The following is a 17,154-nucleotide window of genomic DNA, read 5'->3' on the forward strand; positions in this document are numbered from 1 at the left end:
CAAGCTTTGATACTTTTTAAAACAGTGCTAAAAATGGAGCAATGGTCACAGATGCAGAAGCTCTTAGCTCATGGGTAAAAATGAAATATCAGCAGAGCGTCTGAAAGGACAGGCCGGGCTACACACATTCAAACATACTTGCTTAGAGTATATTTCTGGCCAAAGACATGTTTCATGGCCAACTTTATCGAATTAGATGTAATAATAGGGGTGTAATGATACCCCTGTGTCACGATTCGATACATATCACAATACAATATTATTGCGATACACCAAGACACATGATAAAAGGTTACCAAAAAATGAACTGTTGATTAAAATGCTCAATTTGATATTACATCGGGGGTGTAAATGAAAAGACTCTCAGCTGATAACCCAATACAGGCACCAGAATAACAATATTCATGATTCTGAAGCTGAAAATACTGAATTGTTGGTAACACTTTACAATAAGGTTCATTAGTTAACATTAGTTAACTACCTTAGTTAACATGAACTAAGAATGAGCATTACTTCTACAGCATTTATTAATCTTAGTTAATATTAATTCCAACATTTACTAATACATTATTAAAATCAAAGGTTGTATTTGTTAACATTAGTTAATGCCCTGTGACTAACATGAATAAACAATGAACAGCTGGATTTGTATTAACTAACATTAACAAAGATGAACTAATACATTAACAAATGTATTGATTATTGTTAGTTCATATTAACTAATGTTAACTAATGAACCTTATTGTAAAGTGTTACTGAATTATTTTAGATGAATAAGCTTATACTCTGTCACTCAGGGGGGCGGCTAATTGGGTTAAGCCCCGAATGTTTTGTCAAAAGCCCCGAATCTTTTAGTTTTTTTAAAAAATACCTTCAACTTTGTTTCATTTCCTCTCAGTCTTTCTGACTGGAGCGGCAACAAATATAACAAAAGCTCTATTGGCAGTTGGCAATGTGCGTGGTGGCGGACGGTAATGCATCGCGCATCACATACATTACATAAAAAGTTAAATATTTCAAGCCTTTTATGGTTTTAATCTTGATGGGCTTACAGCTCATGGAAATCAAAACTCCAGTACGCCTGTCTGAAAATGTATTCGAATTTTAGAACAAAGAATTTTTTATACGACCTGACAAGATCTCTAATCAGCTAATCAACTCAAAACACCCGCAAAGGTTTTCTGAGAATTTAATCGGTCAGTTTTGTTCTGGTGGTGCAGCACAAAGACCTTTAACGCAATATTCAAAATTGTTGAGATGCGCCTGTAATAATGTAATAAACGTATTAGTATTTACATAATTAAAGGAATTGTTATGGTGGACAGTAATAATGAATAAATGGTAGCAGCAGAGTATTGCTAATTAAATGAATATCACTGTCCACAATTTTATATGTAAGCTTTTTGGACAACGCACCATTATTTTACTGTAACATATCACACAATATCATCTATATTTAATGCAGCAATTCTGAACAAAAAGTATACATATTTAATAATAAGACACAGGTCTTTGGAACTTTTATTGCACACAGCGAGTTATGGTGGCGTTTTGGCCCCCGTCTAAAAGGGCTGTTTTTACAGATACCGCTGTGATTTACTTTATTTGGGATAACTTAAAAATAGTCAGATAATGGTTGCCTCTTTTTAGTTGCCAGGGGTGAAAATGAGTCAGTTTTGGATTCATTACAGCTGGAGAAAAAATTAAACAGAAAATCGGTTGTAGGCTCTACTGGGCGATTTTTTTACTGCGTAGGCCTAACTATCATAATTTTCCCAGATAGTGTATAGATTTTTAGGCATTTTATAATCTCAAACAGCCTGAAGAATAGTGCATTTATCTGACGTATGCCCCTGGACACCCCTAGGTTTGGGCTACGCCCGAATGTTTACATCGTCTGGCTCCGCCCCTGCTGTCACTGACTAGATAAAATACATTTAAAATAATGTAGGCCACTTTCTACTGGTAACATAAGACATTTGGCATTATCAGGACACACACATATTCCCCCATTGCATTATTATACATAATATTCAATAGTAGTTTAATGTAGTATTGACACTAAAACTCTGAAAACTTGAATTTTTTCCACACACAGAATTTTTCATTTTGGGTAAACTATCCACAATACATATTGTTGCAATTTTGTATTGCGATATATTATAACATCCCTATGTAACAGACAATGAAGGGAGGGGATTCAGTGCTTACTCTTCGGTGTCCATTGAACAGAAACAGGAGTGGACTGGACCTCCTTCACCTTCTCCCATCCAGCTGGCCGGGTGGGCATCCATGCGTTCACCGCGCAGGAATACGAGCCCATGTCTGCGTCTCGAGTCTGAAGCATTCGCAGAACGAAGACGTTAGACTCTCTCCTGGTCACCGCCACGTCCCCGCTCTCCAGTCTCGACCGGTAATCGTTCCCAGGGATCAGAACTCCTTGCTCGTTCAGAGAGGCTATGGTGATCTTCTTCTGCGATACGTCTCCTGGCGTGTTAGTGGAGTAAGACCAGCTCACGGCCAGCCGGCCATCTCGGAGGTGGAGGAGGTCGAGCGCCTGACAGAGCAGTTCAGTGGGTTCACTGGGGGACTGCGGGATCACAGAGGCCGTGAGCGTCACCTTGAACTGCAGATCTGCGGGACAGGACAGGGAAACACAGAATAAGCCACAAAGACATTCGCCTAGGCTACATCTAATGATCAAGTGTGAACAATGTCACCGGATGAATTGCATAAAAATGTCTTTTCAGATATATTTCCCTCCCTTCAAACGTGCCATTGGTCAGATAGTCCCACCTCAAACCATTGCTCAAACAGCCAAAGCAAAGTTTTAAAGAGGACATGAAACGTCTTTTCTTCACTTTTGTGACGTATATCTGAGTGAAACGCTTCTTGCACATGAAATACTCTCCAGATGTCGATGCAAGATGGAGGAGAGGTTCTTTTGATGACGGGTTTTTGAGGCACACGAATTTGAAACAATAATTATGTTTTAATGCCAAAAAATTGCCAGAACTATTTAACCGGTGTTTTTGGAAAGTCTTGTTCGCACATCTGTAAATGATAATTTACCGGAAGAGACTGTATGTGTGAAGGGAGCTAGTGCTTCATTTGAGCCATCACTCAAAATCATCACTGAAGTCCCGACATTGCATTTTTATTAAATAAAATAATACTTTTATTCATCAAGGATGCATTAAAATGATCAAAAGTGTCAGTAAAGACATTAAGACATTAAGACAGTAAAGACAATGATTTATATTTCAAATAAATGCTGTTCTTTCTATTCGCTAAAGAATCCTGTAAAAAATATGACTGTTCTCAGAAATATGAAGCAGCATAACTGTTTGCAGCATTGATAATAACCATAAATGTTTCTTGAACATCAGATCATCATATTAGACTGATTTCTGAAGGATCATGTGACACTGAAGACTGGAGTAATGATGCTGAAAATTCAGCTTTGATCACAGGAATAAATTACACTTTACTACATATTCACATAGAAAACAGCTGATTTACATTGTAGTAATATTGCACTGTTTTTACTGTATTTTTGATCAAATAAATGGATAAATGAGCAGAAGAGACTCAAAAACACTAAAAAACTTCTTACTGACTAAAAACTTTTGAAATTGAGTATATGTGTGTAATGACTGCGGTTTACTATAATTGGTAATGTGTACAAGTGTGTGACTACAGTGTGAAAAACATGCTTTGCTTATTTGTATTAAATGATGTTTTATTTCTTGTTTAATGAAACATTTTAAATCTACTTGGCTCCAAACAACTATTTGAATGGTAGAAATCACCCCTTTACTGCCATTTCACATAGAAAATATGTTAAAAGAATGAAAAACAGTGCGATATACAGTAATTGTTTTAGGTACAGGCTACGTCACCCAGTCTGTGTATGCTAGTCGAGATAGTTGTATTAGCTTTCCTCTGAGTAAGAAGGGAAGGGCAAGGGTGCACATTCTCTCCATTTACAGCTGTCATTGTTCAAGCTATGGTAATCTCACACACACACACACACACTGGACCCAGCTGTTGTGTGCTTTGAGAAGAGACACCTGTTTGTATGTTTAAGGAAACACTTTATTTGGTTCTCTATTGTAAGAACTGTTCCAATAAAGACAAAGGACCCGAAGTGATAAAATTAGTCTCTGAACCAGTTCCTCTGCTTCTTATCTTACCCTGACGCACATCACTCAATATAACCTCCACACACTTGCTCTCGCACTGCGGTGTCCTCAGAAACACACTGTCACAACGATCATAAGACCATACGAGCTCTGACTAACAGCTCTACGTTCAAACGCACAATGTGGCAAAGCTTTGAATATCCTGAACATGGAAACTCCCCGAGCTGAATTCACAGCGCCGTTAGAATATGCAAAACACTGATTAACATTTAACGTTGAGGGAGACGAGACTTAAAGCTGCATATTACACAGAAATCCTTGACATGATTCTTCTCTCACCAGCGGCAGAACAAGCACGCAAGCAGCGGTTTGAAGACAACGCACACACACACACACACACACAGGACTTTTAAATGAGCTGTAATGTTTCACAGTGAGCCATTAGTATGAGACAGGAATATTCCTCAGAAACGAGGCTTTAATAGATTATGTCCCGTCATAATACAGTCAGGAAACGTGTTTCTCTCTCGATTACGGTCCACTCGTGCAAAATATTACATCAGGGAATGTTTCATGTCACGGTAGAACATCTGTCAGTAATATGTGCTGCTGGTCCAGTAGTGTGATTGACATTTTATCATTTAAATACAGTATTTGTGTGAACGAATGAGATAATTAGGGTATGACTCAATGATAATTACTTGTATACTAATTATTATTGAGTCATGTGGAGTGAAAATTCACTTGTAATTGAATAATCTATTGGGAGTCCCTGAAAATGATCCCAACAGGAGAAATTAAGACCTTTTGACGCTCAGGAAACCTGCTACTAATGTATTTGTTCTTGGGGTGTGACGCCACATAACAAAGAAAGAATACTGGCAAATTTAAGCTTATTAACTTTTATAAACATTCCCCTGAAGCACGAGCACATAACTAATCCACATCTGTATACTACTGTGCTTGTGTACTAGCTTATTGTTTGCTCTTGTTTTCTGTGGTGAATACATGTAAATGTAACCATTGGAAACAGAGTCAAAATAGCTTAATAATACCTTGAAATATCCTCCGGTGTGACATACAACACTATTTGCATGCAGTTTTCATTACCTGTTGTACTTTTCACTGTTTTGACACAACAGAAGGCTGTTTATAAAATGAGCTAAAGACAAACAGTTGATTAAAACTGCTTAGACTTCAGTCAGTGCATCAGGACATGCATTACCTTATGAAAGTCTCACTGAAAACAAAAGATTGTGTCCGTTTGTCAGCTATAACGTCCAGCCCTAGACATGTTTTGCTTCTCTTTCGGTCATGTGACACTGTAAAGCGTTATAAAGTGAAGTCTGTGAATGATTGATCAGGCCTGACAGATACTGATCATTATCATCACCTCGGCTGACACTGAACTATGATCAGAGGTAAACTACTCCAACTCTGGACTGAACTGAGAGTGTGTGTTCATACACACTCGAGTGGAGTGGAGTTACACTATCACACAAAAGCTTGGAATAATTATGATTCGTTTTAAATGTTTTTGAAAGAAGTCTCTTCTGCTCACGAAGGCTGCATTTATTTGATTAAAAAAATATAGTAAAACGGTGATATTATTACAATGTAAATCAGCTGTTTACTATGTGAATATATATATAGTAAAGTGTAATTTATTCCTGTGATCAAAGCTGAATTTTCAGCATCATTACTCCAGTCTTCAGTGTCACATGATCCTGCAGAAATCATTCTAATATGATGATGTGATGCTCAAGAAACATTTATGATTATTATCAGTGTTGAAAACAGTTATGCTGCTTCATATTTCTGTGAAAACTGTGATAGCTTTTATTTATCAGGATTCTTTGATGAATAGGGAGTTCAAAATAAATGAATTTATTTGAAATATAATCTTTTGTAACATTATAAATGTCTTTACTGTCACTTTTGATCAATTGAATGCGTCCTTGCAGAATAAAGGTAGGCTATTAAATGTTAAGCAGCACAACATTAATAATAATAATCATAAATGTTTTTTGATCATCAGATCATCCTATTATAGTGATTTCTGAAGGATCATGTGACTCTGAAGACTGGAGTAATGATGCTGAAAATTCAGCTTTGATCACAGGAATAAATTACACTTTACTATATATTCACATAGAAAAATAATAAATGCACCCTTGGTGAGCAGAAGAAACTGTTTTCAAAAACATTAAAAATCATAATTATTCGCAGCTTTTGATCGGTAGTGTATGTAAACGGTCTTGTATTTGTATGATGACACACAGCTTTCTAAAACACGATCCCCGAGATCTGCTCATGAAGGGTGTGTGTGACTGAGATGGAGCAGCAGAGACTCTGTTTGCCTACTCAAACATCACACACACACACACACACACACACACACACACACACACACACACACACACACACACACACACACACACACACACACACACACACACAGGCCGGGGAGAGGCTCAGGAGCTGAGAGAACATCAGGGACAACGGCAAACAAAACACACTCCATCACCCACACACACACACACACACACACACACACACCACTGTTAAAACTGCATGCTCTCCACATCTACTATTATTACATAGTTTAGAGGTGATGAGAGTAAAGTACATTTATGCATTTGACATTTCAAGATACACATTTACATTCTTATCAGTTCTTGCTTATTCTGGGAATCGAACCCATGACCTTGCCGTTGCAAGCGCCAACGCTCTACTGTTTGAGCTACAGGGAAAAAAGAAAGAAAAAAAAAGGGAATTATAAGAAAAGGTACGGTAGAGTATGCAGTGGGAGAAAGTGTGCTCGTCTGGAAGTGTTTGGGACTTTCTGTTCCCTGAGGGAGTTTCTGGTCCTGTGAGATAAAAACTGAACGCAAGTGATTCCTTACGCCAGCAACTATCATCTAAAGTGTTTTCCATGCATGTCGTGTTATCAGTGAAGTATATCTGGCCAAATCCAAGATGCTGTGATCGACACGCCAGAAGAATGAGGCCGTCTGAATAAAGTGACAGATACAGAACAAAACCATCACATTTATTATATATATATATATATATATATACACGCATCACACACATGACCAGTGTCAGCCAATAGTGAGCCTACGCTATTACACTACGCTAACTGACTCGAGGCCAACAGAGAAGGAAATGAATAGTTGAAATAAAGACGTTATTTTTGTTTGTTTTTGCGCACAAAAAGTATTCTCGTCGTTTGATAAACTTAAGATTGAGCCACCGTAGTTACTTGGACTATTTTAACGATGTCTTTAATAACTTTTCGGGGTTGAAAACATCCGAAGATGAACGAAGGTCTTACGGGGTTAAAAAACAGGGGTGAGTAAACACTGTAAATACTGTATACTGACAGAATTTACATTTTTGGGTGAACTAACCCTTTAACTGTACTTTTTGGTGCAATATACTGGACATCCTTAGACAATCTGACTTTGAATATGTTCAGTCATTGCCAATATCTGTAGGAGTCTTTATGAAGATAAAATGAGCACATTTACTGAAGCGAGAGCCTCATGAAAGAGCTCGGATAGGCAGGAGGGCTTTAATAAAAGGTCACAGCTACAGTCTTAGACTCCAGGATCATTGTTCATAATGCTTCATAATAACAGGGACTCAGAAAGCAGCATTGTCTCCTGGCTGATGTCTACAGGCAATCATTTCTCTTACAAATCCCAGCATACATTAAAAAGAGTTAAAGCAGCAGTTTGTGTAAGTCAGACAACTATTATAATCTCAGTCTCAGACGGCGAATCTAGCGCACACTCTAATGCTTCTTACACACACAGCAGAGAGCAAAGAGTTTTATGTTTTTAATTAGAAACAACAGAATGGTTTAAAGGTCTCATGCTGATATTGAGTGAGGTTGTGTTGTGTGTCTTCCAGCATACTCTATTTTAGAGGAAGTATCTAGCGTTAGAAAATAAAAGGAAATAAAGTCATCATTTACATCATTCAGAGCAGCTATGTGTAAGTAGTGAGAAGGTTTTAGTGGTGGCGTCGAACATTGAGAAGTTCAGTTTGATCCTGAACCTTTTGAACAGTTAAAACTACAACTATAACCGTCACAGCTAGTCTTTACTGGCTTTCAGGATTAACATTTGTTTGAATGGATTTGTGTGTATATTGTGATACTGTTTACCTACAAAGCAGACAGCTCGAGTTTGCTTTTATAAAGCTAGAAACAGATTAAATCTCATATTATTGCATCTATTATTGAGGGTAAATACCCATAATTCCTTGCACTTGAATGGTTTAAATTTGTGCGTTTGGTCCAAACCACAGTCTATGGTCCGAACACGGGCAATTATGAGGATGTGTAGATTTACAGGATTAAAGGTTGTATCAGCAATTTCAGGCCCCCAAAAAAAAAGATCACATTCATCTACTCTTTCCTAACGATCCGCTAGCTGGCCGCCCCATAAGCGGGCTGTCAAAAAACCGCGTCTCTGTAGGCAGCCTAGGCTCTGAGATCTGCTCACAAACACAAATGGGTACAACCACCACTCAATCAAAATAAACAGTGTTCTAACCAATCACTGACAGGGGCGGGTGTTGTTTGTTTTTGCGCTCGTGCACGGGGCCTGTACGCGAAGTCGGAGCTGAAGAATAAGCCAGCGTCTATCAACCCTATGCTATCAACGGACCAGATACATTTCACATGGAAGAGGCAATCCACAAGAAGAGGAGGAGGATTAGGGCGAGGGAATACCCTCGTTTTTCGCCAAAGAAACGAATAATAATCGGGAAGGCTTTTGAACGGTGGACAGAACTCATAGAATTGAACATTTTTAAATCGGACGCCGAGGTTGCACTGTTTCTTCTGGACAGGTGAGTAGCTTCTAGTGCTGACTTTTTGGTATGTGAACTGTGTGTGAAAATATAATTCTTTAAAAAATATGTGTGAAGCTCGACTAAACTTGGATAGGGGTGGGAATCTCTAGGCACCTCACGATTCGATTCGATTACGATTCAGAGGGCTGCGATTCGATGCTAAAGCGATTATCGATTATCTTGTGTGTGTGTGTGTGTATGTGATAATAAATACTTTGCTTTAAAAGTACAAAGTAATGACCCATAAAGAATTAACGTGCAATATATTTGATTAACATTGCAAAGAACCAACACGAAAATAAATGTGTGCCTGAAGTAGCAGCATACTTGTAGTAAATTAATAATATAACAATGACCTGTACAGCCAAGTGTTTTTCCTCCTCTGGGTGGAAACGTGTCATATGGCTTCTCATATTTGTCGTGTTTCAGAAATATTTTAGTTTTATTCTACAAAGCTTACAACTAGTGTGGCTCTTGTCCAGCTCCTTTCCCCCTTCAACTTCATAGAAGCCAAAATATTTCCACACGTCAGCTTTTAACGAGGAGGGTGTTTGGATTTCGCGCTCAGCCATCGCGTCTCTGTTATGTGCACACGCCACAGACAGACGGTCGGGGCACTGCACTTCCGCGCTTCAGAGTTCCGTCTTTTGCGTTCCGTCAATATTACGTTATTATAAATATATAATTCTTTTTTTTGAAAATCGATTTGTGACATTTGTGAAACGATTCAGAATCGTCTACATCCGCATCGCGATGCATCTAAGAATCGATTTTTCCCTCCACCCCTAAACTTGGATAGCTCTAGCGAATATCAGATTGTAGGGATTTAGTGTGTGAGTTGCGTTTGTTATATGCGTCTACTTCGATGTGTAGCCATAACATTGTACTATTAGCAATAACACTAGCCCTACGTTCAGGACTAACGTTAGCCGAATAATAATAATAATAAGCTGTTATAATATTATTCCAGATAGCTGTTGTTACCATGAGTTTTCCCCATAACGTTAGATCTGTAGCTATATGACTGATTCTGGTACGTTTTATCATAATGCTGCTTCCAGTGAAGCACCAGCAAAACTAGCTGTATAACATGGCTCGACTGCAGATTGTATATACATGCGCGTGCATGATCTTTTTTTTTTCATTATGCACGAAACGGGAGGGAGGGGCGAGCTAACTTGGTTTGTTTGGGATCTCGCTTCAAACACAAACAGAAGTGATGTCACCCACAATCGCTGATACAACCTTTAAGGGTTAAAACATCTATTTAGTGTCTTGATGGTGTTTTATCTTTAAAACATTTCATACAGTTGTTCTGTAAAGTTAGATTATTAGTTAATTTAACCCCGTATTTAACTTAATGTCTTAAAGTCCCCCTGTGGTGAAAATCCAGCTTTTAATGTTGTTTATGTGTCTATGTGGTTTTTTTAAATGGTATAAATTCATAGTTCGACAGCATTGCTGAGTATTTTCTCCTTAAAACTGCAGTGAACCAAAGACAGTCTCAAAAACACGGTTTGAAATCGCTGGTGTTTCTGACGTCACAAACTACCTTGTAACCAATCATATCAACGTGTGATCGTCAGCGAGTGGATCTCTGAGTGAGTGAGTGAGTGGAGGCGGGGCTCATTTGCATATTCATAGAACCGCAAATACTAAATGAGGCAAGGGTGTCGAGTTACATTCAAGCTATTTTAAACCATGAAGAATTCTTTTTACAAGGAAAAAAAAATTAAATAGTCATTTTGGTGATCAAAGATGAGTTTTAAGGGATAAAATGATTGACTACAGGGGGACTTTAAGAACCAAGGCCACTGAATTTGTTTTTTTGCTATTTCTTTCTGGAAATGTTGTCACATCAACAATGGAGTACAATCATAATTTCGCTCAAGGGCTTTATAAAACACTATAATACTAGCTTAATTCAAACACAGAACCTCATAATCATGTCGCAGGCAAAGGGCTCATCAGTTTCCCAATGTTTCATTGATCAAGTCCCATAATCGTAGTCACAATATACACTAGCCCAGAGAAGAGAGAGACGGGCCTCACCTGTGGGCGTAACCACGACCTTCCCCATCTCCTCAGACTTCTCCTGAATCTTCATCCACCGCCTTCCCTCTTCTCCCTGCCTCACCCACTCCTGGGCCGAACACACATACTCTCCTTGGTCTGACGGCTTCGCACTCCTGAGGACCAGTCCGTAAAACCCCCCTCCTCGAAGGTCCAAGCGAAGCCCCCCGTCTGTGTAACGCTGAGTGTAGTTGCTGCCCACTGTGATCTTATCATCCGGCCCGAAGGTGATGATGTCCTCCAGCGGGCCGGGGCCGGCTCTCCTGAGGGCCCAGGACACCGAGAGGAAGGTGTGCTCTGTGAAGCCCTGTGTCATGTTGCACCGAAGCTCCACGGATTCTCCCTCGGACACCGGGGACTTGGGGGTGGCTGGAGAAACCTTCAGACTGTCCCCGATCACTGGACACAACAGAGGACACTTTTAAAGGTGCATTTTGTAATATTTAAGAGGATCTATTGACAGAAATGCAATATCATATACATAACTATGTTTTCAGTGGTGTATAAAGACCTTACTTAATGAACCGTTATGTTTTTATTAGCTTAGAATGAGCAGTTTCTGTCTACACACCTTTTACTCCGCTTACATGGACATGTTTCTACGGTGGCCCTAAACGGACAGACGAGTTTCGTCACTATGTTGTTTTTCCTGCAGAGAAGCTGCTAAAGTCAGCGAATAAAACACTGGCACGATGATGAACAAGTGAAAATAATATTCGTAATACCATCGTTTTACTGAATAACTAATTTCTTAATTTATCTTTGTAAAGAGACCTCAACTGGCTACTCTCTGCTGTCTCAGACGACGACATCACTTCCTGTCGGGGGTGCAATTCGCAACTAGATGCTGCTAAAAATGACTCACTGCACCTTTAAAGCAGGCGGGGGAGGAGATGTGCGTTTTTACAGGAGAAGTGTGTGATTTCCATGTCACCAGACTGGCGCAAATATTGTTTTCAATACACCGCCTGTCTGCCATTGTTAGGACAAACAGATAACCACACACCAATCTCAAAATGTTGCCTTAGAACACACGACCCTGTCTGGCTCCTCAATTTTAATTTCATTTGTAATCAGCAATCAGCACTGTAATCAGCACAAATACAACATTAATGGAATATAATGAATGAAAAACATACATCGGAGATCACACTGTTTCTTGAGCATTGATCATCATATTATAGTGATTTCTGAAGGATCATGTGACACTGAAGACTGGAGTAATGATGCTGAAAATTCAGCTTTGATCACAGGAATAAATTAGCCTTTACTATATATATTCACAGAAAACTGCTGTTTTAAATGGTAATAATATTTCACATTTAACGTTTTTTACTCCATATTTGTTCAAATAAATGCAGCCTTGATGGGCAGACTGAAACTCCTTTCAGGCCTAAATAAACATCTTCAAGAAAATTATCAGAAATATGAAATTTATTGCATTTATTGCAGAAACAAAGACTTTCATTCTGAAGCTCCTAAACTCATCATCACATGAACAACAGACTGAACACTTTCAGGGAAAAGAACATTTGGGTTAAAGTCACTCGTTTCCTCACGCTTTCGACTCAAGTTCACATTGTTCCGCTTAACTGCGGTTACTAGCGCCTCACAGCACAGGCTAATAGAAACCGGTTAGCGTTTGACCCTTGACCTCTCTCACGCTCTGTGTCTGTCAGTGAGAGTCTCTTTTAGTTAAAGTTTTAGGGAAATTCCTGATGGTGACAGCGTCCTTAACGTCCGTCTATCTCTAAATCTACAAATGAAAGGGAACGTTCACTTAGACGTGAACATTGTGTCATTTACTGACTAATCATCGCACAAGGCTATCAAGTGGCTTCAGGGTGTAGAAGTTAATATTGACTACTTTTATTGTACTATTACAGTGTCAAACTGTTGTTATAGAAAAAGAGCTGCTTCCTTAATTTACATATTTTGTGTTACATAGAAAAAAAACAACAGCATATTGGTTTAGAGGCTCCAAAATACAGCAAAGTGAGTGAATAAATGAAGATTGGTTTTATTTTGGGTGAACTATGTCTTAAAGAATAAAAACAAGGCTCTGTTTGAATGTGTTTTATCCCTGTGCTGTTACTTTTCTCTGTCGGTGTGGATTAGGTCATCTTGTCCATCTCCAGAAATGGAAAGGAGTGATAAAATCTGCACATCTTATAAAAAGCGTCAGATCTCGACACACTTTCACTCTATTCAGCAGAACAAAGAACAAGTGTTTGTATTTCTGTGGCACTTCGAGCCTCGCAGCGAATCACATTCCTCTACACTTCGAGTTTAAACATGTAAAGCCTACTGTATCTGATACGCCACATGATCAAATGATTGTTGAAGAACCTGTCGTCTCAACTTCATCTGTTCATCTTCAGCTCTTTTTCTATTTGAATATTTAACATTGAAAAAAATTTGTTCATGAGATCAAATTCAATGGAATTTACAGAATAGGCAAAATAAGTCATTTCAAATTTTGAGATTCATTGAGAACAACCCTGTGAAGATTACTGAATCACATTCGATACGCACATTTCTAAGGCGTCTAAATGATAAAAAGCTCTAGTCCTCCAGTCCTTCTGTCTCTGACTGATAGCTCACACTGTTTTATCCAGTAAAAGTCTCTCAGTGTAATTGACCCTTCGCAGGGAGCTTGATTGACAGGTGATCTGACCAATCATACTTCGCCATCCGCCATTTTGTCCGACAAAGCAGTCTGGAGAGTTAGTAGATTAACATGGGAGGATTTGTACTTGAAAAACTGAATATACTAACGCCTTTCCGCGGTTAAAAAAACATTCCTTCTGATGTTCATTCATGTTTATTTGATGCTATAAATGAACTAGAAGGAAGAGATGATCGGTTCACGAGCAGCTTTAACTGAGGCTCTACAGCGATCTGTCACGACACATTAAAGAGCCAAAAAGCGGTATTTTTTGTTTAAATTCCTTTTTAAAAATGACCCAATTTGAAAGGTGAGACTTTGTTTAATATGTTTAATATCAAAAGTAACCGAAAAGAACCTGGTCTGTCCTGTCTGTCAGCGTATTGTCAGTCTCCTCTCTGATCCGTGATGTATTTTTCACTGCGCGAGAACGGCGTAGCTTGTCGGACATAGCGACAGTAACTAAGGGGGCGGGTCTTTGCGAAGGGTCAATTGAACAAATGTCCTCACGTGTCTTTCTGTGTCAAATCTGCTCTGATTTTATCAAGGAAACGCTAGAATAACTTTGATATTGTTAGTAATATTTCAAGATGAACACATACTGGACTGAAGCAGCTTTAGTTGATTATCCATCATCATTTATTAGAAAAATCATAAGTGTCAAATCTGATCATCAGGCTTTTCAGGAAGGTTTATTTCTTCATCTCTCAATCATTACTGCATTGTTTTAAAACTACAGAGCTTTGATCATAAAACTAAGCATTAAATATCATATTACTAACACATTATTGGCAGATATAGAGTGATGACTGATATTTACATGATTGTATGTCAGTATCTGCTGAACTGTTACAAAGATCTTATTGATTTACATGACACGCATCTAGGGTTGCAAAGGGGCTGAACATTTCAAAAATAATCCTGGAAAGGTTTCTGGAAACTTTGCAACCCGACTGCACAAGACTTTTATCTTAATTTTTATCCTCATAAACAGGTTTATCAGTGGCTGCACCAAATTGCATATTGTTGCTCAGTTTTGGCCTCTAAATAAAACTTTGCTGTTTTTTTCCTCTATATTCTCACTATATATTATATGATATGACCCATAAAAGCCTGATGTTCCTATGTACCAACTATCACACTCAAACACATATGCAAACTTTTTTTTTTTTGTTTAAGGGTTCAATAAAAATAAAATGATTACTTGTAAATAAACTGCACTTGGGTTCTTAAAACTTGCCTTCAGTGGACTAATCATTTCAGCTTTCTACTTTTATCATCTCAGTTTGTTTCATTTATGTTAGCCGCTGTGATACTAATATTTATCCTGTTCACAAATGCACCGGTTTTGGCAGCACGACCACTTCTGAGTTATGAACTGATAATCTCCAAAAGCCAAAATAGCAGTCAATATACAAGTGTATCCATTTTCTCTTTGTATATTCTAAAGTCGTTGTAAGATTTTTATTATAAATAAATAAATTATTTCCGTTTGGTCTGGCAGATGGAGCGGGACTGTTGAAGTCTTACTTCCAGATGGAGCATAATATGAATAAATGGACCTGCTTTTCTAGTCTCACACAAGCTTAAAGGGGCGTTCGCACCTGGTAGTTTTAGGAACTCGCCACCAGGTGATTCCCCGAGAACTAGTGGTTCCCTTAGGAACATTTTCCTGGTTTGGTTCGCACCGGCAGTATAAACTCTGAAGTGATGTGAGACACACTTGTTGTTGTGACTTTTATTGTGACGGCGCTGAGAACGCCAGAGCCTGAGCTCACAGTGCTCACATTCTCCTGTTCATTAGTTTACGATCAGTCTAACAGTCCTGTCGAATACGATATTAGATAGAACTGTTATACATAGAAAGTAGACAGTAAATGAAAAGGTATTAGCGCATGTTGTGTGGTTGATGTTCTCGCTAGCTGAGCAGAAATACATAATCATGTTTCTCTTGGTCTCCTCAAAGCCGTGTTGGATTTTCTCCTCAGCGTAAAGTTTAAGAGGTCCATCTATCACTGTTTTACATGTTCGTAGAGTTAGTTTGTGGAGTAAATATATAGGCTATAATCTGTGTGTTTGCACAGCTATTTAAAAAAACGGCGGGTGCTGGTGTTTCGTGTGCGTTCGGCCAATCAGCGAACACTAACGTCACTGTAGTTCCTATAGCGCTGGTTTACACCGACTCTGAAGCTGTAGCTAAATTAGTTCCTCCAAAAGGAGTTCCTAGAACTGAAATGTTTCCTAGTTCCTGCGGTGCGAACACGCCCAAAAACGGGAACTTCCGTCAATAACTCTAGGAACTATGAAAAGGTTCCTCCGGTGCGAAAGCCCCATACAGGCCTATAGAAGGGTGCGTAAAACCAATAAGGAAAAATACTGTAAATAATAAGTCCGCTCTTAAATGCAGTGGTGTGTGGTAAACGCTTGACTCACCCTTGAGCTCCACATCGGCATAGTAGTTCCCGCTGATGATGAAGTCTGTGCTCGGGGTGGTGCAGCGATACACACCGCTGTCGGTCGCTCGCACCTTCTTGAACCTGAGCTCCACTGAATCATCGCTCAGCTTCTTATAACTGATGTCGCCGCTGTTGACCCGGTCCTTCACTGTGGCGTCCATGAAGCCAGTGTCCAAGGTGGAGATGAGGTTGATAGGTTTATCATCGGTCAGGATGGACCAATCGAAATCCTGTTCGCGGGGCCCCTGGTAATCGGACACATCGCAGCGGATGGAGACGGCCTGTCCCGCGACATGCACCAGAGGACCGACTTGCACCTTCACGACACGGCCCTCGCTGACCGCCACTGAGACAAGAACACACGAGATCACGTATACTGGGAAACACTGATGGACAACTGTACAGTATGAGCACATACAGTATCAGTGTGCATCTACACATTATAGAATACAAGTATAGCCATCAAAACTATGATCTCAATGCAAGTGATCTACAAAGTCGCCACCCATGCAAAGCATCCTGGGATGGTTTTTAAACAATACTGTTTGTATGACAGACACTTTGCTTGTTTTTTTTCCTTCACAGCCCTGTTCAGCTCATCGATTTATTTATTTAAAACAGTTTTTATTAGGTGAAAAAAAATATTTAGGCACAATGTATGTTTGTATAGAAAACTAAATTACAATCAGTTACCTTACACTTTATTATCTTTTAACTGTTTTAAATAAATTTGTCTTTGACAGTGGCATAAAAAAGACAGTGAAAAATCTATAAAGTAAACAGATTAGACGGCCACGATATATCGGTATCAGCCGATAATGTTCATTTTTAATGTTGTTGTTATCGACCTGATTAGAAAATGTGTCCGCTAAAAAAGCAGATAAATAATGTATTATTTCCTCCAGCTGAGACACTTCAGATGTTCAGCGTTCAACATGAGGGATCT

General features: G+C 38.9%; 1 protein-coding gene across 1 annotated transcript in view; it reads right to left on the minus strand.

Moving 5' to 3' along the window:
• ptgfrna (prostaglandin F2 receptor inhibitor a) overlaps positions 1–17,154 on the minus strand; it is a 43,985-nt gene that overhangs the window by 23,896 nt on the left and 2,935 nt on the right. The window contains exons 2-4 of the mRNA XM_077240173.1: positions 16,186–16,554; positions 11,064–11,483; positions 2,212–2,634 (exon numbers count right to left, since the gene is read on the minus strand). Coding sequence (XP_077096288.1) covers positions 2,212–2,634; positions 11,064–11,483; positions 16,186–16,554 — 1,212 coding nt within the window. The remainder of the gene's footprint in view (positions 1–2,211; positions 2,635–11,063; positions 11,484–16,185; positions 16,555–17,154) is intronic.

The sequence above is a fragment of the Siphateles boraxobius genome, unplaced genomic scaffold, assembly GCF_051911475.1.
Source record: "Siphateles boraxobius isolate OS27281-9 unplaced genomic scaffold, OSU_SipBor_1 100, whole genome shotgun sequence".
NCBI lineage: Eukaryota > Metazoa > Chordata > Actinopteri > Cypriniformes > Leuciscidae > Siphateles > Siphateles boraxobius.